Source organism: Papio anubis, chromosome 5 (assembly GCF_008728515.1).
Source record: "Papio anubis isolate 15944 chromosome 5, Panubis1.0, whole genome shotgun sequence".
Taxonomy (NCBI): Eukaryota; Metazoa; Chordata; class Mammalia; order Primates; family Cercopithecidae; genus Papio; species Papio anubis.
Window position 1 is genome coordinate 72916387 of NC_044980.1, and position 27283 is coordinate 72943669.

General features: G+C 39.0%; 1 protein-coding gene and 1 long non-coding RNA gene across 9 annotated transcripts in view; one reads left to right on the plus strand and one right to left on the minus strand.

Moving 5' to 3' along the window:
• LOC103885207 overlaps nucleotides 1-10854 on the plus strand; it is a 111948-nt gene extending 101094 nt beyond the window's left edge. The window contains exon 3 of the long non-coding RNA XR_648146.3: nucleotides 10812-10854. This is a non-coding gene — a long non-coding RNA (uncharacterized LOC103885207). The remainder of the gene's footprint in view (nucleotides 1-10811) is intronic.
• On the minus strand, nucleotides 741-26147 carry MTX3 (metaxin 3). Of its 8 annotated transcripts, none has more exons than XR_648145.3 (10): nucleotides 26020-26146; nucleotides 25457-25526; nucleotides 25020-25096; nucleotides 24030-24122; nucleotides 23338-23520; nucleotides 23118-23194; nucleotides 21805-21962; nucleotides 20435-20523; nucleotides 18746-18943; nucleotides 8012-8096 (listed from the first exon to the last, which is right to left on the minus strand). XR_648145.3 is itself a non-coding variant. In XM_017959703.2 (9 exons), exons 1-8 carry the CDS (start codon nucleotides 26098-26100, stop codon nucleotides 8002-8004), a joined length of 834 nt encoding a protein of 277 aa, XP_017815192.1. In that variant the 5' UTR covers nucleotides 26101-26147; the 3' UTR covers nucleotides 741-1169; nucleotide 8001. The 8 variants fall into 8 exon arrangements, 6 of the variants coding, with proteins under 6 accessions (XP_017815192.1, XP_017815191.1, XP_003899914.1 ...); XR_002522611.2 differs by lacking the exon at nucleotides 8012-8096 and adding an exon at nucleotides 16505-17211 and having other exon boundaries at nucleotides 17289-18943; XM_017959703.2 differs by lacking the exons at nucleotides 18746-18943; nucleotides 20435-20523 and adding an exon at nucleotides 741-1169 and having other exon boundaries at nucleotides 8001-8096; nucleotides 26020-26147.
• Between the last annotated feature and the right edge of the window lie 1136 nt (nucleotides 26148-27283).

Sequence of the window (27283 nt, forward strand, 5' to 3'; positions counted from 1 at the left end):
TATAAACATTTTCTTTTCTCACTACACAAACTCACCCAAAGATTTGAATTAATTATATGCAGATAATGCTCATGGTTATGTCTCCAGCCTCAGGCTCTTCCTTGAGCTCCCTCATGTGTATCCTGTCTTAGTGGGTGACTCCTCTATCTTTTGCTAGTCTAAGCCTTAAACTTGGAAATTATGCTTAATTCCTCTCTCCCTTCCCATCATTGTCCTAAATATCACTTTAACCATCCACTCTGTCTCTTCCCACTGTCATCAACTTATTCCTGCCATCATCCTTTCTTGTCCAAATTTCTATAGCAATCTCTTAATTGACCCATCTGCTTCTAAAACCTTTCTCCTGCTAAGACCACAGGGATTTTTCTAGAATGCAAATCTGAACGTGTCACTCCTCTGCTAAAAACTTTGTTCGTGGTCAGGCGTGATGGCTCACGCCTGTAATCTCAGCACTTTGGGAAGCTGAGATGGGTGGATCACCTGAGGTCAGGAGTTCAAGACCAACCTGGCCAACATGGTGAAACCCCGCCTCTACTAAAAAACAAAAACAAAAACAAAAAATTAGCCGGGCATGGTGGTGGGTGCCTGTAGTCCCAGCTACTTGGGAGGCTGAGGCAGGAGAATTGCTTGAACCCAGGAGGTAGAGGTTGCAGTGAGCTGAGATCATGCCATTGCATTCCAGCCTGGCCACAGAGTGAGACTCTGTCTCAAAAAAAAAAAAAAAAAAAAAAAAATTGTTCAGGACTCTCATTGCCCTCAAGGTAAAGCCCACACTTTGCTTAGGCTGATAAGGGCCTTCATGATGGAGACCACATTCCACCCTCAGCATAACCCTTGCACACCAGACTGAATGCACTGTTGGCATTTTCTGTTCCATCTGTTTAGAATGCCATCCCCCTCACCTCCACTCTCTCCTGGATCTATAAAGCTTTCTTCCATCTAAGATATCACCTCTCCTGGGAAGCTTCTCTGCCTTCCCAAGATTGAATAAGGGACCTCTCCTATGTGCTTCTATAGTACTTACATCCTATATTATCTATATCACAGCACTCAATACTCTGAATTGCAGTGGCAGCTTTACTCATCAGTTTTCTCAGATGATTGTAAAAACCTTCAAGGAAAGATGTGTCTTGCTCATCATATCTCCAATAATCAGCTCATTCTAGATTCTGAAAAAACATTTGACAGATAGATGAATGCAGTTACTTTACAGACCTGTTTCTCAGTTTCCTGATTCTAAATTCTGAACAGGGAGAATCTAATATGCCCAGCTCAGGTCAGTTTCCATCCCTGGTCCAATGAGCTGAGCTAGGGGTGTGAGAGTATGGATGGAATCTGTTAGAAAGGGGTGTGGGGTTAGAAGCAATGGGTGGCATGCATACCCGAATTATACCTTCATTGAAACAATAAAACTGCATTTTAGTTTTTAAAAGTCATACATTATAAATTTTTCATTAATTCATGAGCCTCCTTTCATTAGTTCATTATAAAAAAGTATCACTGTACCTTTAATACATAAAATAAAAATTATACAGTCACTTCTTATTTATTATTGGGGACTCATTCATCCAACTGTTCACAAATATTACTAAGTACCTACTATGTGCGAAGTTCTGCACTAGGGACTCGGTAGATAGCAGAAAATAAAATCAAATCCCTGCTGTCATGGTGCTTACTTTAAGAAATGTAAAACACAGATGTAGCATTTTTAATTAGAAAACTTAATATGAAAGAAGACAATAGGATGCTGTGCGGAAAATAACTGGGGGGATGTGATTTAGTTCTGAGAGCCAAGGAAGGATTCCCAGTCTGGGAAAAAATTATGTCAAAGCTAAAATCTGGCTTCTCTGGGAAGAATGACTGGAAGCAGAGAGTTGAGGGAGGACAAGGATGGAACTGGAGATCCCTGTGGAGTTATTATGATAGTCTCAGCAAAAGACTATGATGCCTATGACTGCTGATGATTTCAGAAGATTTTGGGAGCCAGAACTGATTGTACTTTGATTGTTTCCATGTAGGGTGAATTAAAGGGTGGTGCTGAGAATAACAGTTGGGGTAGAGGTTAGGCACATGAACTCTGAAGCTAGATTGTCTGAGTTTAAATTCCAGCTCCATTAGTAAGCTATGTGACTTGGGCAAATTACTTAACCTCATTGTGCCCTGGTTTCCTCATCTAAAAAGTGGGTGATAATAATAGTAGCTACTTGAAGATTTCTTGTGAGGATTAAACAAGTTAACATACATAAAACATTTCAAACATTGCCTGCATGTCAGTTTACTTACAAACTGAAAAAGAGAGGTAACTTTCCATGCTTCTGGCCTGAGCAGTGGAGCAATACAGGTGACATTTATTGAGACGGGAAAGACTAGCAGTAAAAGAGACTTTGACGGACTGAAGATCAGAGTTTGGCTTTAGATACAGGCTTGAGATTGCTCAGACCTCTTGGACATCTCTCTTTGGGCAGGTGTCTGATCTCAGAAGAGATCCCTGGGCTGGCGATGTCAATCTGTAAGACTTCCAAATACAGGCAACATTTGAAGCCCAGGAATGGAAAAGACAAGCAAGGAAGAGTGTGTAGAGTGAGCAAAGTGTGAATACAGGGCCAAGGACTGACCATGAGAGTTCTGAAAGCCAAGTAGAGAAGGAGGGGCCAACTACTGGTTTATGTGCAGTGCTGTTATACACATGCATTCGATAAGTGGAAATAGAAACATCTGGTATAATTTGAATATAAGGAATATTAAAACAAAGGACATCCTTGTATTTCTATTTTAATGGAGCTTAAAACTCTAATTCTCTGTTTAGCCCTGTTACATTGATTTTGTGACTTCTCCTATTCCTCATTGAAATCTCTAATCCAAAGATTTAAAAGAAAGTCTGGAGAATTTGGAGATTTGAGTAGTGTCATGGCTGGATCTTCAATGGCGAAGACAGAAGGTGGGGCATAAACTAGAACCAGGTGATGAAATGTCTTATAAACTGTCATAGAGTTTGAACTTGATAGCAATAAAGAGCCATTCAAAGTGTTAAGCAACAGTGAAGCATGATTATTTTGTATTTGAGAAAGATCTCTGTTGAACAAGGTAGAAAATGCATTGAAAAGGAGCAAATCCAGAAGCTGAGAGGCCAGTGGTGCATCTGTAACAGTAACCCAGGAAAGAAAAGGCAAGACAAAGGCAAAGAAAAGACAAACCAGGACTGTAGGGGAGGCCAGTGGTTCCAATTCAAGTAATGACCACAGCAAGAAGCAGATAGGACAAGGCGACTGACTAGTTAGAGAAAGTAAGAGAGAGGATGATGCCATAGCCTCTGCTTTTGTTCAGACTATTCTGTGCCTTTAAAATCTTATGCTCCATGCAGCACCCTCAATGTCTTCTGTAGGGATAACCCTTTAATTTTCAAATATGTTCTCATCCTGTCTCCTGGTGAATGCACGCAGTCATTAATTAGCTCAAGTGGAAAATAAAGATGCAGACTTACTTCATATGCACTCTAGGTCCCAGGCCTGGGTAGAAAAAAAAAAAAATCTATGACCTAAACCACAGAAGCTAAAATCCTCCAGAAAGAAGAAAATACCCCAGTGATTGACTTGGTCTCCACATCATGTGGCTTCACTAAGTATGGAAATATAAATATGCTAGACCTTATTTATCAAAATAATTTAGTTCATCATTGTGAGAGAAAGCCCATGTTTCAAACAGCAATCTTTTTGTAATAAATAAGAAGTCCCTCGACAAACCCTGTTAAACCCCATGTGGATTTCTGTTAATGGGGAAGTTTTCCCAATGACCTAGCTTAACACTGCTGCTGCACATTAATTTGCTTTCCAGCTATACATAAATAAATAAGTGGCTGCCTCCTTGATGTGAGCTCGAGGACCCAGGGGAAGGCATTTTTACCTCTAGATATCTTCCCCAGACTTTTTATGCTGTTTATAATTATCATATTCATCATTTTTTTCTTCTCCCTCTTCCCAATTTCTTTCTTCCTCGTCTCTCTTGAACCTATTCCTATCAGACTTATGCCCCCACCATTCCATTAAAACTGCTTGTCAAGGTCACCAATGACCTCCATTTTGCTGAATCCAATGGTCAGGCATCAGTCCTCATGTAACATGATCCATCAACTGCATTCAGTGCAGCAAATTGCTACCTCTTCCTTGACACACATTCTTCATTTGGCATCAAGAATAACACATTATTTCCATTTTTTCCTACCTCATTGGGCTTAGCCTTCCTTGCTGGTGTTCTCCATGGTCTCTTAGTGTTCAGAATACCCCAGAGCTCAGTTCCTAGTCCTCTTCTCTGTAACTTAAACCCTTGATGGTCTCATCCAGTCTTGTGGTATTAAATAACACCTTTACCCTGACCACTCTTCAGTTGGTACCTCCTGGTCTCTAGCCTTACTCAGCATCTCTACTTGGATGTCCAATAGACATCTCAAACTCAATGTGTCAAAAGTGGAACTCCTCATCTCCCTTCAAAAACTTTTCTGCTCATAGCCTTCCTTATCTCAGTTGATGGCAAGTTGATTAAGCCAGTGCTCATGCCGAAAATCTTGAAGTCATCTTTCTGTCTTTCTCTCACAATCCACATCTAATCTTGTTGATAGTGTCTGCAAGGTACACCCAGAATCCATTCTCTTCCTACCTTTCCACTGCAACCATCCTGATCCACCATCTCTTGGCTCAAAGTCACTGCAATATACTCCCAGCGTCTCTTCCTGCTTATACGCCCTTGTCTAGTGCCAGCACCATAGCTCAAGCAATCCTTCTTAAAAAGTAATCAATGGCATCACTTCTTTACTCAAAAACTGCAGTGACACAGAGTAAAAGCCAAAGCCTTACAAATGCCTTCAAGCTCCTACCTGGTCTGCTCCCTCCCCTGAATTTCAACCTCATCTCATGCTCTCCCCTGCTCACTCTGCTCCTGACCACTGGCCTCCTTGCTGTTTCTCACACATGCCAGACAAGCTCTCCCTGTGCCCTCTGCCTTGAATGCTGTTGGATACTACAGGCCAGCCCCACACTTCTTTCGTGCCTTTGTTCAAATGCCATCTTCCCAATGCCATCTATCCTGCCATATTTCATACTATCACTTGCCCCAGCCCCAATGGTCCCAGCCTCCTTGCCCTGCTTTACTTTTTTCTTTTTCCATGGTACATATCACTTCCTACTATGTGATGCAATCTGCTTATTTATTAGGTTCACTATCAACTGTCATCCCTGCTGGACTGTAAGTGCCACAAAGGCAGAGGTCTTTGTTTTGTTCACTGATGTATCCTAGAACAATGCCTGGAACATAGGAGGCACTCAGTAAATGCTTATTGAATTAATGGATACATCGTTTTAGGTTTCAATCACAGGGGGCTCCTACTATAAGGCAAATATTATTGGGCAGGTGATACATTCAGCTTCAGGCTTCCAATCTGAGCCATTAACATCTCTTACAAGCTTGAACGAACTACAAGTGAGATGTCTTTGATCCATTTCCTTTCTAGCTCACTTCTTCAACACATTTTTCATCCCAGTGCTCTGGTCCTCTCCTCAGGATGGGGAATAGACACAGTCAATAGTATCTGCCCAGGGTTTATCCTCCCTAGAGTAATTTGGTCCTCTTTCTCCTTATCCCCATGGAATCCTCACTGTGATCCAATTTCTCAAGGCCTTAAGACTAAAAAAATGAGAACTAGTGGCTCCATTTAAAAAAGTATTGCAGATTGTAAATTAAGCCAATGCTGCTGTTGAACCAGATTTAGCTCATTGACCTCTAGAGGAAATACAAATGATCGCCAGAACTTTATAGCAAGACAGAAGGATACGGTATAGTGGGAAACCCAAGCAAAGGGCTGGGTTGGGAGCTCTACGTTCCTAGAGGCTAACGTGAATGTCCCAGAGGAGCGAGGAAGAGAGGCATGACTGGAAGGGACAGATCATGGGGCACACATCTTATTTTTGCCTAAGGTGGACAACTGGGCTGACTCACCAAAGGTTTTGTGAACCCCCCATCGTGCTGCAGGCACCTAGAATAGCCGGGTGGAGGCTTCTCCAAGAATTCTAATACCCATGGAATCAGAAATGCCCACGCAGATACGTGGCGAGTGATATCTCCCACTGGAGCTCTTGTGGAGACCCTGGGCCATTTCCACAATGCTTTCTACACTGAGAACACTCTACAACATTAGGATCAACTAGAGGCAGGTTGAGTTTTTATTTCACTAAGTACCCAAGCTCTTGTGCATAATTAATCCTCAAAAAACTCTAATTCCTTTCACAGCACTGAATTAACCTTGGTCAAAAAGAAATCAACATGATAAATACTAGGCACACATTGGGCATTTGACATCCTTCTTCCTATGTCTCTCGTTTTCCTCTAGTACCTGCCCTCCCAACCTCCTTTGAGATGACTGTTTTCCATATTTGTCTCTTTCATGGCATATCTGTATTTCTTCATCTCTGGCCCCAGATGTCAGATTGGCTTGCATTACTCCAGGCTGAATCATTTGATTTCCTGTCCATGTTCTTAACCTTTCCAGATCCTCTTGTATCATTTCTCAGTCACTCCCGCTGTTTACAATACCTCTCAATTTAAAGCCATCTGCAAATCTCATTAACAAACCACTGACTCCTTCTCCCTCACGATCGTAGGACATGTTGAATGAAACAAGACCTGACAGCAATCCTCTCCTCTCCATTTGAGGCATCACTTCTCTGGGTTACTTTAACTTATTATCATTTTTTATATTGTATTATTATTACACATGTACTCCCAGTCTAGGCAAATCTAATATGTGAAAATCAGTATTCATCATTTTTTGAAATTCAGTTATTCACAGGCTGGGCATGGTGGCTCATGCCTGTAATCCCAGAACTTTGGGAGGTCGAGAAGAGTGGATCATTTGAGGCCAGGAGTTCCAGGCCAGCCTGGCCAACATGATGAAACCCCATCTTTACTAAAAATACAAATGTAGCCAGGTGTGGTGGCACACGCCTGTGGTCCCAGCTACTTGGGAGGCTGAGGCATGAGAATCGTTTGAACCCAGGCGGTGGAGGTTACAGTGAGCCGAGATCTTGCCACTGCACAGCCTGGGTGACAGAGCAAGACCCTGTCTCAAAAAAACAAACAAACAAACAAACAAAAAAGTTATTCACCTTACAAAAACTTATTAATCTCTTTACTAGTGACCTGTCCTAGTATACTTAAAATATTTTGCTTACAAAGTAATAATTACTCAACTTTTCAAGGCTGGTTACAGCCTTGAATATAGGTATTTAATACCCTTTAGCTACATCTATCTGTAAGAAATTTTTCCTAGCAGAGTTTTTGAATAAGTTTCAAATTCTTCCATATCAATATTAGTAAGCATCTGAGGAACACACCAGTTTTCTCACACAAGATTCATTGGATCTTGGCTTCAACTTTTCTCACCCCTTTTCCTGATATACTCAAAATATTTCCAAATCTCACTATTCTTCCTTCCTTAAAATTTTTTGTATCCCTTCTATGTGCCAAGCACTGTGCTCACTGCTGGGGTACAATAAAGAAAAGAGTCTCCATCCTCTGGAGCTGTTAATCTAAGAAAAAACATGAAGGAAAATAGTACTTTTGAGTACCTGCCATATTCTGGACCTGCAATGTGTATAATCCCTTTTAGACCCCACAGAAACCCCACCTGATAGCTGAGAAAACAGGAGTTCAGATAATTAATTTGCCTGTGATGCGAATACAAATAGACAATTTACAGAAGAAATACAAATGGACGATAGATATATGGAAAAAATACTCAACCATACTAGTTATTAAGTAACTGCTTTATTACGTAAATAAAATGCTACTTTTTTACCTATCAAGGTGGTAAAGAGAAAAATAATACTCTATGCTGGTGGGGTTGCAGTAATACAGGCTCTCCTGCATAGGGCTGCAGGGAACATAAAGGAGCATAATCCTCCTGCGAAACCCTATAATAATATGTAACAAGGACCATTATAAGAAAAACTCACCTTAATGTCCATCGCAAGGGAAAGAAATAAACGCTGTTACATCCATCCAGTGAAATTGTAGACAGTCACTAAAAATCATATAGAACACGTAATGACCTAGAAAGATTTACCAAATATTAAATAAAAAGGCATATTATAGAATAGTAGATATTATTGGATGACAATATATACAGGATTGTGTGTGTGTGAGTGTGAAGAAAATAAAAGACTGCAAGAATGGATAATATGTTAACAGGGGTTATTCATAAAAGATGGGACAGAGTTCTTTCTATTGGTTGTCTTCTACATTTCGATAATTTAAAAAATCCAAACATAAAAATGTTCATACATTCAGATCTAGTTATGCAACTGTATTGCAATAAACAGCAATGCAGACTAAGAGTCAAGTAACTTGCTCAGGACCACCCATCTGGTATATTACATTAAGTCTTGCTTTCTAAGTCTGAAATCCATTGTCTTTCTACAACCTACTCATTCAGCTACATAACCCCAATTATAGCCTAACTAGAGTAATCCCTTGATGGCCTTTCTAGTTTCTAGGCTTTTTTGTCATGAGATTAATTTCTCCTACCAAAATAGTTTGCTGTTCTAAAATCTTTACACTGGCACTTTTTCTGCATTAAGCAACCCTTTCTTTTTTCAAAGCCTGCTTACTGGCAGGTCATTCCGATTTTCATCATCTGCTTTTGTTCTGTGAAACCTGATGAGGGCTTACAAGGTCTTCAGCATCTCTCAACAGCAAACATTGGTATTTGGGTTTGAATAATTCTTTGTTGAGCAGGGCTTTGTTAGCCCTGGCCAGCTTAAATGCCTTCAGGGCTTCACTGTGACAACAGAACTGCCACCATACATTTCCAAACACATCCCAAGGGTGGGCAATTGAGAACCACCCTATGATCGGCCACAGCTAACCCTCTGATCTCATCTTTCTCTACTCCCTGGCTCTCAGGCTCCATTCCAGCCACCCTGGGCTCCTTGCTGCCCTTCTCATAAGCCCACAAAGGCAGAGATTTGGTGGTGGGGAGTGCGGTGGAGGGGTGTTCCTTTCATCTGCACAACCAGTTCCTGTATTCAATTCCCTCTCTTTTAAGCGCTTGATTGTTTTTTGATCCCTTTTAAATTTGATTCAGCTTCCCCAACTGTAAATGAACTAACCCATGAAACTAATCACTGATTCCACATGTTCCCAAGCTGTGCACCTCTACCGCAGGATCTCAGGGTCTTCCAAGGTCTGAACTGAAAACTGTGTCTGCATTTCCTTTTGCCTTCTATGTTTTGGGAAGGTATCTCTAAACTATCTCTTTGGGACAGAAGAGAAAAACTACATGGATGCAAATCAGTCGTACTGCATTTAAATTATGTGCATCTCTCTTATATTTTTAGTTCCTTGAGGGCAGTCATTGTAACCTTCTCTTTATATTCTTCCCAAATAAATGAGTGCCTGGAAATCACAGGTACTCAAGATCTCCACAGCAGCCTCCTCCCTGAGAGGTTAGGTGGTTGGAATGTAATTATTTAGACACGTGGGCATCTCCAGGCTTCCACACAGCAGTCATTACTGAGTGATGGATGTCAATCTTAGCATAAACGTGATTTGCAAGGCTCCAAAACCAGAGACTGGATTAAATTTGCTTAAATTTCCATTAGGCTGTGTGTGCGTGTTCCTTATTTTTACTTCCTTTTTGGTCTTTTTCCTCTTAATTTCTACATCTGCTATATACACTCCCCACTCCCCAACATTTTCTAAACTATTTTAGCAGTAGTCAACCCTGTGAATTGGATGTCATGTGCAATACAAAATGTAAATCATGTTCATTAGATGAAAAACGCAATTTCCCCCTCACGGAGAAAACTGGGACAACACGTATCAGAAGGGGCACAATATGACAGTCTTCAAACAAGTCAGTGTGCTTCCTGCATTTAAAACTGAAATCTGTTTGGTCTTAATTGTGATATTTGCAAAGTGTCGTGCAAATCTTCTACACCAAAAGATTTCTTAGCTTCTTCAAAATGTGACTTCGAGAGCGGACTACCTTCTCCAAACTAGGATCTGGGGAACCAATCCTAATTGTATTTATACATGTTAAAGTTCCCCTGTTCTTTCCACTCACTCAAGACGCAGGATAAATAAAATAACTTCTCTTCTACTTGGAAAAGCACAAGTTTTGGAGCCTTGAGTTGGCTGCACTGGAAATTAGAAATATCTTTGATGATGCACAGCTGTCTTCATTGCTTAGTCACAGATGTCTAAAGCATTCCAGGAGGATGACTCATATACCTGGAGAGAGGGACCACGGTTTCTCCTTCTTTCTCCTAAAGTCCTTGTCTGGTCAAGAAGAGACCAGTTTCTCCTTTGTTCTACAGCTAGGAACTTAACTACAGGATGATCTTGAGTAAGACAAAACCTGACGTTTCTTCACCACCATTTCCTTTTTGTTCCCTTACATTTGTCTCAAACATAATTTGCAGCACTTAGTGATCTTTCTGCTATGGAGGCTCACTGAAGACAAGACCCCAACATGGCAAAACGCAAGAGTTTTCCCACCAATCGCTGCTATATGCAGCAAAGGAAAGAGAGCACCTTGTGTTGTAGCCTACCATCCACTGAAGGAGATCAGTATGGACATCCAGGAGTTTCTGAGCTCCCCAGATAGTCTCAGACGAAAGTCAAGCCTCTGAGATAAGCAATTAAGAACAAAATTTCTGAAGCTCTTTGTCATATGGTTCCCAGGTTTGTGACTCTAAATAGTGTCTCTCCGCAAAAGAATTCCATTATTCCACAACAGCAACTCCTCTTTTGTTCTTTTGTAGCAAGCAAGTGATCACTACTCAGCACCTCAATCCACCCAAGGGCTTTCACCTGGAACCCAAAGTGCGTAAGTAATTAAGATTTGTGTTCTTTGGGGAAAGGAGTATTGACCCAAGATGTAGGTGGCTTCTCATGTGAGAAAAGTACTTACATACCTGCACGGTTGTACTTGGAAGGTCTATGCATTTTACCATAGGTAAATTACACCTCAATTTTAAAAAATTCTACGAGTGAAGACACCCATTCTCTCAGGGAATTTGCCCTATTTAACTTACAGCTACAAATAACAGGGTTCTCTATAAGCATATACTTTGTCCCATAAACACAAAGCAGTAAAAAAAAACCTGAATATCTTCCCTCCAACTAAAATTAGATTATTTTTCTCAGTTAAATCTTCCATTCAATTACAATGGACTATCACTGTACTGTCTGGGTGAGCAAAAGGTATAATTTACAAGAAACTGACAGAGCTGAAGGGATGACAGAACTATAACCCTGCAAAGTTGCGTGAGCATCTGAGGTCCTACACAAACCGGTGGCCTAGAGAACAGACCTCTAACCTCCCTTAGCCCGGAGTGGCAAGAGCACAAGTGGTCTCAATGCATAACAGAAAGAATGGACATTTTTTGGCCAGGCACGGTGGCTCACGCCTGTAATCCCAGCACTTTGGGAGACCGAGACAAGTGGATCACCTGCGGTCAGGAGTTCAAGACCAGCCTGGCCAACATGGTGAAACACCTAAAAAAATAAAAATAAATAAAAAATTAGCCAGGTATGGTGGCAGGTGCTTGTAATCCCAGCTACTTGGGAGACTAAGGCAGGAGAAGTGCTTGAACCTGGGTGGCGGAGGCTGCAGTGAGCTAAGATCGCACAACTGCACTCCAGCCTGGGTGATAACAGCAAAACTGTCTAAAAAAAAATGGACATTTTTAAAAAACCCACTATGTCTATAGCTCAGTCCCAGCCATGAACAACTACATTCAACCACCAAAAAATTCTTTCCGATGAAAAGATTTACCTCAAAGAATAAATAACATTAAATCAAGAATTAATAAGCAGTCAGATTTGAGATTTTTATTGAGAAAATAGCTATTTTGACATTATATCCAGTTTCTCATTTATCAGAATAAATTCTTTACAATATTGATCACCATCACCACTTTAGTGTATTTATACAGTCTCTGAGTGAAATATATTCACACTCGGCAAGGCTAGAATATTGAAATTATGGCCAACATTGCTTACTTTAAGATTGTTTACTTTATAATGAAGCTAGAGTAGTTGTGCAACTAGAACAGATGTTTTAAAAATGTTTGCCATTCAAAGATAGGCTTGATGGGACAAAACTAATATGCATACTACATACATATATTACTTGTCTTTTTTACTGTCAATCTTTCCGAACAATAACGTGACATTACAAACACCTCAAACTCCCACTTCAAAATGAATAGAAAAATGGAAAAACATCTCCCATTTCATAAAATTAAAAATCAAGTCAGAAGAGAAATAAAACTCATTTTTATGCATTTAACTTAAAAGCTTGAGTACACTACTCCTCCTAGAGAGAAGGAAGCCAGAACTGCAGAAGTAGCCAACAGTCCAAAGAACGAAGGGCCCCATGACCTTCTCTATGGTTCATAACTTATTGAGGGCTGATGCAAACTCTGGCAAGTTATTTTTCATGATTTCCAAGGATCTGGGATATGTAAACGAAATGATTAAAAGACATTTCTCTGAATTTGCGAGAAGACTGAAGAATCAGAACGAAGATCCAACGGCCTTTCATGTGGCTACATGTTCACCATTACACCACAACTCAAAACCCACAGGCGAGCTTTCTCTCAAATACACACTCAAAACGGTGTTCCAAATAATGCAATTGTATACATTGCAAAGACACACAAAATGCTTCCTTACACATGATTAGTAATCTGGTTTTAGACTCTGAAGTGATATCAAACATATTTAGCTAACCCTCTCAAACTTGCAGGCCTAGTGACGTTTAAATGTTTTAGGATACAGAATCTGCTTAGAATTTAGTGAAAACTATGAACCTTAGACTGTCTTCAGTAATGAACAAAACTTGAAAATATTAACCTTCCTTTGCTTTGTCACTGAAGCAACTATAAGCTTTCTATGATATATGTATCATACTAGCTTGTATGTGACTTTAATGTCATAAACATCCTTTGCTTTTTTGGCACTTTTAAAGCACAGTCAGAAAAGGTTTGTAAAGTTGTTCTGGAAATACAAGTTGGTTCCCTCTGCCTCATGGATGCTTAGGAACTGGGTAGTCCTCAAACCACCAGTTCAGACATCTGTACAGCTGCTCCCGGCCAACTAGGATTCTAAGGAAAGGGGCTGGAATAGCCAGGGGCCTCCCTCACAAATGCCTAAATAACCAAGGTATCTATGCCGACAGCCATCCCCCTCTCAATACCATGGTCCAAGGAAGTCTTGACCTGTCTCTTCCCATTTTACTACTACTGGCTAGAGGGGCACCCAACGATAAGAAACCTTTGCAATGAGTATAAACTAGCAAAAAACACCGTAGGGGAGCATTTCCTTAGGTGTATCTCTCAGAACATAAATCCCACAAGATACCTACTTTAAAAAAATCCAGCAGGGGGCAGTGGCTCATGCCTGTAATTCCAGCACTTTGGGAGGGTGAGGCAGGCAGAATCACCTGAGGTCAGGAGTTCAAAATCAGCCTGGTCAACATGGTGAAACCCCATCTCTACTAAAAATACAAAAATTAGCTGGGTGTGGTGGCGGGCGCCTGTAATCCCAGTTACTTGGGAGACTGAGGCAGGAGAATTGCCTGAACCTGGGAAGCGGAAGTTGTACTGAGCCAAAATTGCACCACTGCACTCCAGCCTGAGCGACAAGAGCAAGACTCCATCTCAAAAAGACAAAAACAAAAAAAATCCGTATTAAAATAAATTAGGGAAATGATGTATAAAATAGAGGTGCTTCTCGGAGATTTAAAATGCACATTAGCATATCAAAGGTCTGAAAGGCCAACAGTAACTCAATTTTGTCTAACCCACTATTTCCCACACTTACTTGGCCACAGAACCCTCTATTCACCTAACAGTATGTTCTGACAAAACACTCTGCTAGGAATTGCTTCACCCAGAACCAAAAAGGTGATTTTTAAAAAATATTATAGCATAATTTCATATGATTAATAAGGATACAAAGAGACTTATTTTCCTGTCTCTTGTTATTTTGTCTATTTTGTTCTGAATAATCTTCTATCACATTTCCCTTTCTATTCACAAACCTTCAACTCGAGATACCCTTTCTGATACCTTTGTTCAAGAATGTTAATTCTTATCAGAATTAACTAGTCTGGAAAAAAATAATTTTGTGTCTTTTTAAACTCCTAGAGTACCTCTCCACTTCAATCACAATCTAAGTCCAGGCTGCTAGCAAACACTATACCCCAATAAGAGTTTGGGAACCAAAACAAAACTGAAACAAATTTATCCTTATATCTCTGTGAAAATTAGCATTTTGAACATCTAATGAAACTTCAAGTTTGAGGATAATGGGATTACTGACCTACTGACCTTTGACTTCACGTAACTAACAACAAAATTTCTTTAAAATCTGGTTAAGCAGTATGAAAACACTGAAAAGTAAACATAAATTCCACAAATTTGAATGGCAGCAAAAAACATTTAACATCAAGAACATACACAAAAGACTATCATTACCACCCAAATTATCTCTGTTGCTCAGGATTTCAGTTATAAAAATAGCCAAATCAAGACAAAGACAATTACAGCTTAAAACGAAAAGCTACACCTTCTTCATTAAAGGTGAGCATCTTGTGAAACTGTGCATCTGGAGAGAGAACAAGCAGAGAGAACAAGTACAAGGCACGGGAGAACTACCACGTCAAGGGACAGAACTTTTTCAAAATATTTTATCCTCAGAAGTAAACCCCGCTACCATAGAAAGAAAAAAATATAATTAGATATTTTAAGTCACAGCATTTTTGACATCCTAGGGAAAAGGAGTTTTTGGTTTTAGGTTGGTTTTTTCTTTTCTGGTAAGGCAAAATAGATCTTTAGATAAAGTCATTTGTTACAAACATGAGTTTTTCTTAAGAACGAAATAAAAATTGTATTTAACTTCTATCATATATTTATTCAACTAAGTTGAATACTATGTTTGGAAAATTAAAGTTTTAAATCATAGTTTATATAGATAATGATACATTTAATCTATGAATTTACTTTAAAACCACTTTTATTTTGAAATACTTAGACTCACAAGAAGTTATAAAAATAGTTCAGAGAGATTCCAGGTACCCATTGCTTAGCTTCCTGTCTTTACATGTAAGCATTTATATCTAGGTTTTAAAAGGGTTAAAGTTTTTGACAGTTGATGAAAAACTGTCAAAAAAATGTAACAAGCCTGGTAAATGCATATTTTTGGAGGAGGCTGTAAGGAAGCACTACCAAGTTCAAATACTACTTTTATCACTGCCTTAACCAACAGGTTTTCTAAGATACTATCTCTGTTACCTATTTCTGCCTCTTTCAATGGTGTTTTTCCATTTTTACAGACTTCTGAAAATTTTAGCTTTGATTGAAATAAGTTTCCCCATTCCTTCACATTAATATATCTAGCAATATTGAATGAATACAAATTATAAACGGAAATAAAAATGCTTGCTTTTATAAAATCTCCAGTCTTGCAGCACCCCCAAAATAATACAGACTTAAGTTGAAATTTGGTTAATGCCCACCTTTTGTGTGGTCAAAACACAGTTTTGAAGGAATGACCACCTTCAATGTTCTTTACAGCTTCTTTAGTGTTCCTTAAAAAAAAAAAATCAGTCTTACGGATGATTGATGGCGGTTTGTTCATGGAGGATCTTCATCTTATGGGAATTATCTGACCAGTTTTTCTAATCATATACTACCAACAAAAATAAACACAAGCATATTCCCTTTAATCATATTATCCTCCACCATCACTTCCAAAAGGCATTGGCTCACAGTATTCTGTTGAAGATTGGGACCATTTATCCCAATGAACTCAAACTTTATCCAAAACAGGCTGGTCTAACAGACTGAAAAAATGTTCTGTGCTCTGTTCAGATTGACAAAATGTTCTTTTTTGGCTGGGCGCAGTGGCTCATGCCTGTAGTCCCAGCACTTTGGGAGGCTGAGGTGGGTGGATCACTTGAGGTCAGGAGTTCGAGACAGCCTAACCAACATGGTGAAACCCAGTCTCTGCTAAAAAAAAAAACAAAATTAGCTGGGTGTGGTAGCACATGCCTGTAATCCCAGCTACTTGGGAGGCTGAGACAGGAGACTTGCTTGAACCCAGGAGGCGGAGGTTGCAGTGAGCCGAGATCGCACCACTGCACTCCAGCCTGGGCAACAAGAGCGAAACTCTGTCTCAAAAAAAAAAAAAGTTCTTTTCTAAGAGCTTCCTATATGTGTGACTGGTCCCTAAAGTACTTTGTACTCAGTTACAGCTTCCTGTCATCTCATCTGCTTATACACAAATAGCTCAACTAAGTAACCCAACATACAAACTCTCACTAAAATCGCATGTTGCATCTTAGGAAAGGTGATCTGGAAGCATTATGGACTATAGTGAGAATGTAAGGCTTACGGCAGTTCGAAGTAGGGATGACGCAAAAGCAAATAAATCATATTGACAGTCATTCCCTCTACTAAAAAAGACAAATACTTGTTATTCTAAAATGACCTCTTTTGATTAAAATTTCAGTTTATGAAACATTACAGTATGCTTCTTTATCAAAGTCTACATATCAGAAGAACATGAGCTCCACGTTCCTGTAAAACTAAATTTAAACACATTTTTCTTCCTAATGGACATTAGCAGTTTTATTGAAAGAAAAATTGACATAACCTAGCTTTATCTTTTGACTTTGCCCATGGAGAAACTTGGAGTTAAATTTACCACTTAATTTTAGAATCTGTCAGTGTTGATATTGTTCTGCAAATTTTTAATTTTTTTAATTTAAATTTTTTAATGTTTTTAATTCTTTAAAATTTAAAAATTTTAAATTATAATTGTCCTGTTTTACATGTAATATGCTTGTAATATACATGTTATGTATGTTATAACTGTAATGTATTTCAAATACTTTTTGAAGGGTCTGATATAAATCATAATTAAAAATGACTGGCCTTGACCAAAGCATAAACACGTCTGATGAATGTGCTAATCACCCTTCTCCAATATACATCCATCCCAGAGGACAGTAAAGTCTCACAGTCATGATTTCCAATATAAAATATTTAGATTTCAGACTGCTGGAATCAGATTTTAGACTGCTGGAATCTAATAATCTGCCTTTGAAGATGACACACACACACACACACACACACACACACACACACACCCCTGTTGTATAAGTAATGTGCAACTCATGAGGTACTTTCCCTAAATACATACACACACACACACACACACACACACACACACCCCTGTTGTATAAGTAATGTGCAACTCATGAGGTACTTTCCCTAAATACATCCAAACAGATGACCAAGATTTTGAAGACTACCTTATTTCTCATTTAGTTAAAACTTTTAAGAAAAAATATTTACAATGACTTAAAGACTCCTGTATAAATAACTACCTAAATACAGAACAAATTGGGAGGATGTGGGTCAAACACAGCTGAGCTCCACTCAGCTCAAATTAGATGAGTCTTTTGACTACAAAGCTTGTTTTCTTAACATATGGGTTCCTACAAGACTTGATAAGATTTGCTGAGCACCACAATAATCTTTTAAGACACTAATCAAAAACATGGTTCTACATTTTGAAAACCTCAGAAGTGGTTTTAGGACAACAGAAGCACCTCAACCACTAAAATAAACAAGTTTCTATTATAAGTAAAATTACCACACAGCAAATCCCTTAACAGTTCAGCAACCAATAAATAGAAAATATTTGTTAAAAGCTGCTATTTCTGATTGTTCCTTTGTATTCTTTGACTGTAAGTGAAACATATGGAAAATAATTGGTTGTCAGAAAGCTTCTGACTACATGATATGCATCTTATGAAAGAATATTAGCCTGAGCCAAGCATTAAAAACTTGGACCAGATGCACAGTAAGTATTTCTACTACCCTGGCCATGGGCTCCTCCTGAGTAGTATCTAACAAGAGGGCAATTTCAGTAAGATTTTACAGCCTAGCATAGTAACGATGACCAGTACATTCACTTCTTCTGGAATTAATACAAGAAATACAACTAAAGATGTACTACAAAGACATAGGTCTAAAACTGCCACATTCGCCCAACTAAACTAAAAGAACTCTTCCTAACGTATATCGAACACATCAGCAAAGACCAATGTTATACTGAAATGAGTATTATCAGATGTTATTATATGTAACCACCTTTAATATTTATCTATGTGCTACTAAACCCCCAAAAGATTAGACTTATGAGAGCATAATTAAAAAGCACGTTCCTCATCACTTTTTAAAGCTAAATATGGTCTCTTCTACTGAAGCAATTTATCTTTTTCTGGTTCCTAAAATAGGCATCAAATTTCTAAACAGAAGTAAAAAGCCTCAGCCAAAGAGCCACACATTAGGTATTCAGCCTGGTCTAAGAAAACTAAGTTAATAAATTGAATAAATTAACTCAAATAAATTAGGAGTGCACATTCAGAACAGAATTGTAGCTTTTGGTCAGCAACCTATGAACCAAAGGCAAAAATCTGCCATGATTAAGGCAGTTTTTTGTATACAGTACGATGTGTTTTTCTTCCCCCCACCCACCAAGTTCAATTAGCATTCTCTTTGATGTTATTAAAAACGCAGTGCCAAGCTAGAATACAAGCTTCCTAATAATAATAATAGTAATAAAAATAGATGTCATAGAAAGTTCCTTTTGGTTTAGAGTCTTCCTTAATACCTACTATGGTATCTTCTTTTTGCCTTCACACACTTGGTGTAAGAGATTACTGCAACAATCATTTGACTTTGGCCACAAACCATGACTACTGTCAGGGTGAAAGCCGTTGGAAGGAATTATTTTCTTCTTCTGCTGGAGTCAGTTTAAGTGTTGGCAGTTTCCGAGGAGGAAGCTGAGGGCTTTGGCGAAGATTGTCATCCATCTGTAGAAAGTACAAAAGATACATCTGACTAATGCTGTGGCACCACTTATGTGGACTGTGGCCTCCCCATCCAAACTATAGCCTAGAAGAGTACAGAACCATATGTTTCCTGGGCTGCTAAAGAAACCTTTTTCTTACAAATAATCTCAAGAATTCTAAATGTCATACCTCAAATACCAGCTGACTCAGTTTCTGTAAACAGCAATGTGGCTCATTCCTGATACCTTCACAGAATTACAGTAATTCCAAAAAATAAATATTCTACTGAACTCAACCATAGCATAACTTAAAGAGATCTTCTGATAGTAAGTGTAAAAGCGGTACTGTTACACTAAGCTCCAGTTTGCAAACTATGTTCACGTACAATATCTTATTTGATCTTCCCAATATGCTATGAAGAAAATGCAGACACAGACCTTCCCTGTTGTATAGATAAGCAAACCGAGACTCCGTAAGGTTAAGTGATTTGCCCCATGTCACAAGCTAGTATGAGAGCTGAAACTTGAACCCAGGTCTTCTGATTCCAAAACTATTATTCTTTCAACTATACTTTTTTGCCTCAATGAAAATGACCTGTATTCCAATCAAAAAAGACCAGATTTTTAAAGCTGAAAGGAAGCTAGGACATTAGGCAAAAAGAAAGATAAATTATTTACATCTAATCCAGTGGTTTTCTAAACACTGGATCAGTTCTAAATGAGGTAACCCACATCAAGCTCAAATAACACAGTGCTGGAACTCAAAAACTGTTAGCCAGTATCATCAGGCCTCAGGCTTCACTGCCCTATGAGTTTGTAAAACAGTAAGTATTACTATTTGTATCAGAAAAAAAAAAAAAAAAAAAAAGCAAGCTTATCAGTTACTGGGGAAAAAATATGTAAACTCTTTGTATTTTTCCTACTAGAATCGCCCTTGAAATTCCCTTTGTTGGCTCTCTCCCCTACCCAGTTCCTCAGTGTTTCTCTCATGAAAAGAACACCCCAAGTGGCAAAATATATACACTGGTGAAAAACCATATACTGTATCTACAGCAGAGAAGAACAAGAAGGAGAAAAAATAAAACTTTCATGTGGAAAGAAGAAAAGAACATTACGGTGCTGTTAATAAGAAAGGATAAGCCCGGTGCTTACAATCTTAAGAAACATTAACTTAAGAGACAGAGAGGCAGACATGCAAGCAAGAAGTGTTTTTGCTTTGTTTTTGCTTTGTTTTTTTAAAGCAAATCTTTTGAATTTCCTAGCTTAAAGGGTACTAATTGTGTGGCAAAAGTAAACCCAATACTCTCATCTGATCTTTTCCCAATCAGGCCACTACTGGCTTCAAAACACTATGTTACATACAACTTTAGAGAAAGTATAGTTGAACAGTTTTCTGAAAAATAAACTCTATAAAAAAACTAAAAGGGTATAGTTAATGTGTGACCCAAATGACAATATTAGCTACAGAAAGGAAAATACTAAGCTATGACAAAATGATTGAAGTAGACTTGACCTTTTCAATCAAGTTGGATTCCTTATTTACAAGTTGTGTGAGTTTCTGAAGATTTGCATCTACCGTTTCTTGTCCAGCTGGAGAGATGCCTAAGAAGCCAGGACAGAAATCAGAGAAAGACAGGAAATTTTTAAAGCCTTTAAAGCTATTTAGATTGAAAGAATTTTGAGTCTACCCACCCTGTCCAGTGCCCCACCCTCCCCAAAAAAGGCAAAGAGGAAAACCATTCTGGGTTTAAAGGCGAAGAGAGGGATTTGAATGCTCCAAAACTAAACCCTGAGCAAAACGGACGAAAATTTGTCCGCTAAGTAGACAATGCTAACCAAGTGTTCTGCAACTGGCCACAATAATTAGTATTTAAAAAAAAAAAAAGCACAGTAGTCCTCATTTCCTTCTCAAGTTTAAGCTATTCCTTTCTTGCACCCATTTCAAATAGGTCTTTGATCACAACTATCTGGATAGTTTTCCAAGGCAGTAACTCCCAAAAAGTTGCCCACCAGACATCCAAAGTATTTAGAACTTAAAAATACAAATTCATAGGATTGATGCCTAAAAGATTCTAATTTAGTAAGTCTGGAATAGGACCCAAGATTTTTTATCTGTCAAATAATCAGGTTTGCTAACCAATGCTCCCAAGTTAACAAGGTTGAACATTACTTAATTTCATGACTCCCAAACTACTAACCCCTTCCTGTATACAGAACACATAACCCACCATAAAATAATAAGCTGTCCACCTAAGCCAGCTATCTTTATAATCTGTTTCTTAAAAGGACAATTTCAGCCAACCCTCCCAATAGACATTTAGTATCTGAATCACTTAAGCACAAGGCCCCACTCTCTCAACGAAGCACATCCTAAGTAACAGGTGCCCTCTATTTACTATACCTCCATTCTGATGCAATCAGTTTTCAAGTAGTGGAATCATGGGAGTGTACCTCACCAAAATCAATCTGCTGCTGATTTCTGTTCATGCAGGAAAATGCTAGAAGCAGCAGGTAAGAATCATTTAAAGTAATTATCCATTTGCATTAGGATAAATACTCTTTTTCAGCAAAGACTTAATACCTGTGGTTTTAACCTTTTAGAAGAACATGACCCACTTCAAAGGGGTAATATTTAAAGAACAAGAAGCAAGAAATGTAAAAATCCAGAGGAATAGATAAAAGGCAAATATCTATTTCTCTATTTAAATAAAAACTAATGTGAGAATAAAAATGAAGTCAGAAAAATGTAAATCCTTGAAGTGTTATCAACCACTATTTAAAGACAATACACAAACTTTTAAAATTAAAATAAGTAGTGGATTTTGCTTATACATACATAGGAGAATAAGCAAACAAGTATTAGCTGAAGAAGAGCCAGCTTACCTCCAAGACTAAGCCTAAAATAACTGCTCAGGATGTCATCACAAAAGCGACAGAGGTTGGAGAGCTGTTTCAGATGTTCTTGTAGCTGAACTTTAGGAAACCGTACTTTGTAAAGAGGTGCAAGAAAACCAAAAACATAGGCATCCAAGGTAGAAGGCCTAGAAATAAATTAAGGATTTTTTAAGCACATAAGACAATATTACCTAAAGGCCAGGTGCAGTGGCTCAATGCCTGTAATCCCAGCACTTTGGGAGATGAAGGCGGGCAGATCACTTGAGGTCAGGAGTTTGAGATAGGCCTGACCAACATGGTGAAACCCTGTCTTTACTAAAAATACAAAAAAGTCGTGTGTAGTGGCAAGGACTTGTAAACCCAGCTACTTGGGAGGTTGAGGCAGGAGACTTGCTTGAACCCAGGAGGCGGAGGTTGCAATGAGCCAAGATCATGCCACTGCACTCTAGCCTGGGCAACAAGAGTGAGACTCCATCTCAAAAATAATAATAATAATAAAATAAATAAATAAAAGAAAATATTAAATTAAGGATTTTTTAAAGCATCTAAGAAAATATTAACTTGGGATGGTGTTTAATTTTTTTTCAAAATTCTCAATTCTGAATTACACAATATAGTCTCTTAAAAGGTTTACTATCCATTTTAGTTTATAAAAATGATGCAACTAAGGTTTTACTCATTGAGTAGCTTAGACTCTAACTATTTAGAAGAAAATGAAATTTTCATAGATTCATTTTCACTCACAAATGTTAAATAGACGGGAAGCAGAGTGGGAACAGTCTTAGATGTTTTAAAGTCACATATGCAGCCTACTAAGTCAATGTTAGATTATCACTGGTAGAAAAAGTTTCCTATAATAAAAACCCATTAAATTTTTTTGTTTGTTTTGTTTTGTTTTTTGACACAGAGTTTCACTCTTGTCACCCAGGCTGGAATGCAGTGGCGTGATCTCAGCTCACTGCAACCTCCGCCTCCTAGGTTCAAGCGATTCTCCTGCCTCAGCCTCCCAAGTAGCTGGGATTACAGGTACCCACCACCACACCCAGCTAATTTTTTGTATTTTTAGTAGAGACGGGGTTTCGCCATATTGGGCAGGCTGGTCTTGAACTCTTGGCCTCAGGTGATCTGCCCACCTTTGCCTTGCTGGGATTACAGGCATGAGCCACCGCACCTGGCCTAAATCTTTTCTTTTTTTAAGTGAAAAACTCATCTTTTGGAGAGATAAGAGGACTTGCTTTAAATAGCTGCTCACTGAATATACGTGTACAAAATATCAAAATGATTTTTAAGGGAATACTCACGTATCTCCGAAGAAAAACTGAGATGTTCCCAATCTGTTTGATAGAAGATTTAGGCACTCCTTGGCATCTCTGTATATCTAATAAGGATGAAATTATATCTCAAAAGTAGAAAAGATACTCTAAAACTACTTTTGAGGAAGGCATCTCTAGATAAACTCATGTCTGCGATTTTTCTTGTCCTTTCTCTCTAGGGCCCTTGCTTGAATAATCCACACTATACCTGTGCTTCCACTTCTCGGAGGTGGTAGAGCGGAGGCTGTCCTCTGGTCAGGAGAATCCTGTTCAGTGCTCCCTTAGACATTCTTCCAGGCAGGATCAAACTCAAAGGAAAAGGAATTTGTGAAGCAAACCATGGCTTTGTCACAGTAAAGTAATTGTCACTCTCAACCCAGAATGTGTGAAGCTGCAAAGGGAGAGAAAAAAACACTACCAGGATGTTCTTTTATTAAAAGAAAGATCACTCAATCAACATGAGAGTTTTTCATAAATACCTTTATATGAAGTGACTTCATACAAGTTTTCCAATTAGAATGACTCGGGATAAAACAAGATTATTTTAAAATGTGTGAGTTTTGTTGACTGCTATATTCCAAGCACCCAGAACAAGGCCTGACACATAGCAGGTGTTCAATAAACATTTGTTGAATGAATGAATTATACCCAATTCTATACATGCAGCAAAAAGATCCATCTCCCACAAAGAATTTCCAACATGACATTTTCTTTTACTTTGTTGTTTCACATACTAGTTGAATGCCTAACAGAATCCAGTTTCACAGTAATATGAAAGAATTAAGATTAACATATAAGTGAAATTTTCTCTTAAGACTTTTCTCATTGCTTTTCTTCTAAACAGACTATGTACATTTGCAACTAGGCCACTAAAATACTGTAATATTTAAGAACACTCACCACTGCAGGGAGAAGCTTCTCTTCAAGGAGAGCAATGTAAGCCAATGTATCTGCTCCTTGTTTTGCTGAGAGTTCATAATCAGCATTATATTTCTATTAAAAAAAAAAAACAAAACTCAGAAGTCAAAGAGCAGCCCCAAAACAGTGAAACTAATCAAATCAGGATTCGTATTTTTCCTCACAAATAGCAAATGTGGTATTAAAATGGGAGAAAGAGAAATACAAATCCAGTGAAACCTATTGCTTAATGCACATAAAAGTTCTTAGCATGGCATCACATACGCAATATGGTCAATAAATGTTATAATATTAACTACTATTATTTTCATGTTTGTTAATGACCTAGTTCAGTGCATGGCATGTAGTACAAACTTAATAAAACCAACTATTATTTTTAACAAGAAGGAAACAGTTCCAGTTGGCTGTGTTTCTCCCCATGGAAAAAGAAAAAACCTTCCAATTTATAAAAGTTCAAAATGTTATTGACACAACTTTTTTTAAGCACAGTATTGGCAAAACAAATAACTTTTGCATTTATATAAATCTTTACATGTTTAAACATTCTGGATACACAACTCTCTACTGTTAAAACATTTAGATACATTATTCCATAAAACTGCTATAAGAGCTTTTTAAAAATAATATAGTTGCTAGTTGGTGAGAACTCAGATGTCATGCTCAGCACAAAATGTGTACCAACTATGTGACAAAATAGACAATCCTATCAATAAGTGTAATAGTGAAAATGGCTACATTAAATCTACATACAAATTTCAATAAAATTCAAAGGTTATTAAAATATAAATTGACTACCTCTTCATATGACTTTCAAATCACAGAACTCATGCTTTGGAGCAGTGATTCTCAAATCTGTTTTTAAATCTTGTCCCAGGTATCTCCAATTGTCTAATGAGTTGGCAAAAAGAAAAAAAGCCCGACATGCAGGGATCAACAATCTACTCATCTACTTCTTCAAAGTGAACCACCCACCTGTTTTCTTAAAAAGTTTAGTATTTTTGCTGGCTGAGAAACCATGTTGTCTTCAGTTGTCAAAATTGGTACATCGCCTATAATCAAAAGACAGTTTACATACAAGGACACAGTGTGATTTCCTCTGAAGAGATTGCAATACCCTAAAAACTATAGCAGATGCACATTTAGAGGGGAAAAAATGAGTAAGCTTGTCTTGGTTTTTTTGCTGTTTCACAAAGAGCGGTTCTAGAGAACATTTTCATTTCTCATAATTTCCAGTGATTTGGCTTGCACTTTGAGGTATTACTCAGAATGATCAAATCATAAACAACACAGAGCCAAGGTCACGGTAAGAAACTAAATCCTTAATATTATAGCTATATACCTCACAGCTTTAAATACAAGAAGAAAAAAAAAACAGTACAGAAAGGGGAGTGTAAAGGTTTACACTATACCTCTTGAACCTCTCCAGGTGTTATCTATCACATTGACTTTCAAGGGTGCACCACAAAATTTGGCATAAGCCTGAAACAGAGTTTGCAATCAAACATTTTAGACCAAGTGCGTAACGCAAAGCCGCAGAGCAGCTTTACTTCACAGCCCCACCCCCAAAGGCAGAAGGCGACTGATTTTGAGGCCGCATCCCTCCCCGTGATCTCAAGTAGGCACGCGGCCGCCAGCCACCCGGCTTTCGGGGACTTTGCTCCCCAAAAGGTCCTGGGGACGCAGAGTAGGGAGGGCGCGCCCCCTTCTTTGGGGTTTCACTTCACCGCCCAGACAGCTTTGTGAGGCAGACAAAACTCGGGAGTCAAGCGGAGAAGCCTTGACGTTTCCGCCGGCCTTCGGCGGGGGTACAGGCCAGGTGGGGACTCGTTGGTGGGAGGGAGCCCGGGGCGATGCAGCGTGCAGCGGCCCGGCCCTCCTGGACCCCGCAGGGCAGCGGGAAACCAGGGCAAGTCAGCCTCTCGCCTCTAGCCCCGCCCCTTCTTCCCGCGCCCTGCCCGTGAGGCGGCCTCACCATCACCACCAGGGACTCGCTGTGAACCGATGGGAGCCCCCAGCCACCTCCCCAGCAACTGAGTTCCAAGGGGGCCGCCATCTTGCGGTGGCCGACCTTTACTATCCCGGAAGTAATTTGCCACCTAATTTCCGGCACGTGGAAACGCGGGGGCGTGGCGAAGGGAGAGAAGGGCAGTTTGGGGGCTCTTGAGAGATGGGGGAGAGAATGACTGGAGGGATTAGAAAGAACTCTTAGGAGAAGCTTGGCCTAAAGGGTAAGAGTTCTGCACCTTAAGTCAGACAGACCCACCAGTAATTCTTCAAATATTAATATTTATTAGATCCTTAGAGTGTTCCAAGCCCTTTGAACATTAAATCTGTGTGATGCCTAAATTAACTGTTTGTAAAATAGGGATGACTCAGTATTTACAAGATTGTGGTGTTTAAAATGTCATGGAGGGAAAGAACTTGGCACACAGGAGGCACTCAGTAATTGTTCAACCCCTTTTCCCATATATATGGTCTCTGCCTACCTTTCCAGCCTCAGTCTGTTCTCACCCTCATGTTCACTGGCACCATCCTGCTTAAAAGTTACAGTATTTCTGAATGTCAGGTAAATTCTGCCCACCTTCAGTGCAGGTCCTTCTATCTGGAATATCTTTCTTCCCTATGCAACTTCTCCCTCAAAAATGAGTTTAACTCACATTCCCAGTGATGCTTTTACAAAGTTAGGAGCTCTGGGTTCCTGCAGCCCCTTGTGCATACTTGAATTGTAGCTTCTCTCCCTAGCTACAAACCTTTTGTCTTTCACAGAAGAGGGCTAGCTTCATGGGTGTGGGACCTGTGCAGCCACACAAGGCTCCATGCTTAAAAGGATTTCTCATTTGGCTGATGCTCTTCAGTCACTGTCTTGAAATTCTTAAGTTTTGAACAAGGGGCTCTGCATTTTTATTCTGGGCTGGGCCCCACGAATCCTGTAGCTAGTCATGTCTGTGGGCCTAATGAGCATGGACTAAGTATTTCTTGACGTTAAACCTGACAATTTCTCAGAAAAACTATTAAAGAGGAAATTTTGGTCTTGGAAATGCTGTGATCCAAATGTATGACTGGGTCTCAGAGTTAAAACTTGGGTGCTGGATCTTTTTTCTAGAAAGCACAGTAGTCTTTCTTCGATACCCTCCCAGTCATGCCTCTGAGTTCTTTCCTCTATCCCACTGAGATGGTCGAGTCTTCTTAAAAACTAAAACTCAAAAGAAACCTCTGCAACTTTTCATAAAATTACT

What these genes read in the sequence shown, in the direction of transcription:
- MTX3 (XM_003899865.4), bottom strand. Translation starts at nt 26,100, where the DNA reads ATGGCGGCCCCCTTGGAACTCAGTTGCTGGGGAGGTGGCTGGGGGCTC. An exon ending in GCGAGTCCCTGGTGGTGATG is followed by an intron (nt 25,527 to 26,019) that starts GTGAGGCCGCCT and finishes ACTCTGTTTCAG; the next exon opens with GCTTATGCCAAATTTTGTGG. An exon ending in AATCCAACTTGATTGAAAAG is followed by an intron (nt 18,944 to 20,434) that starts GTCAAGTCTACT and finishes TACTTTCTACAG; the next exon opens with ATGGATGACAATCTTCGCCA.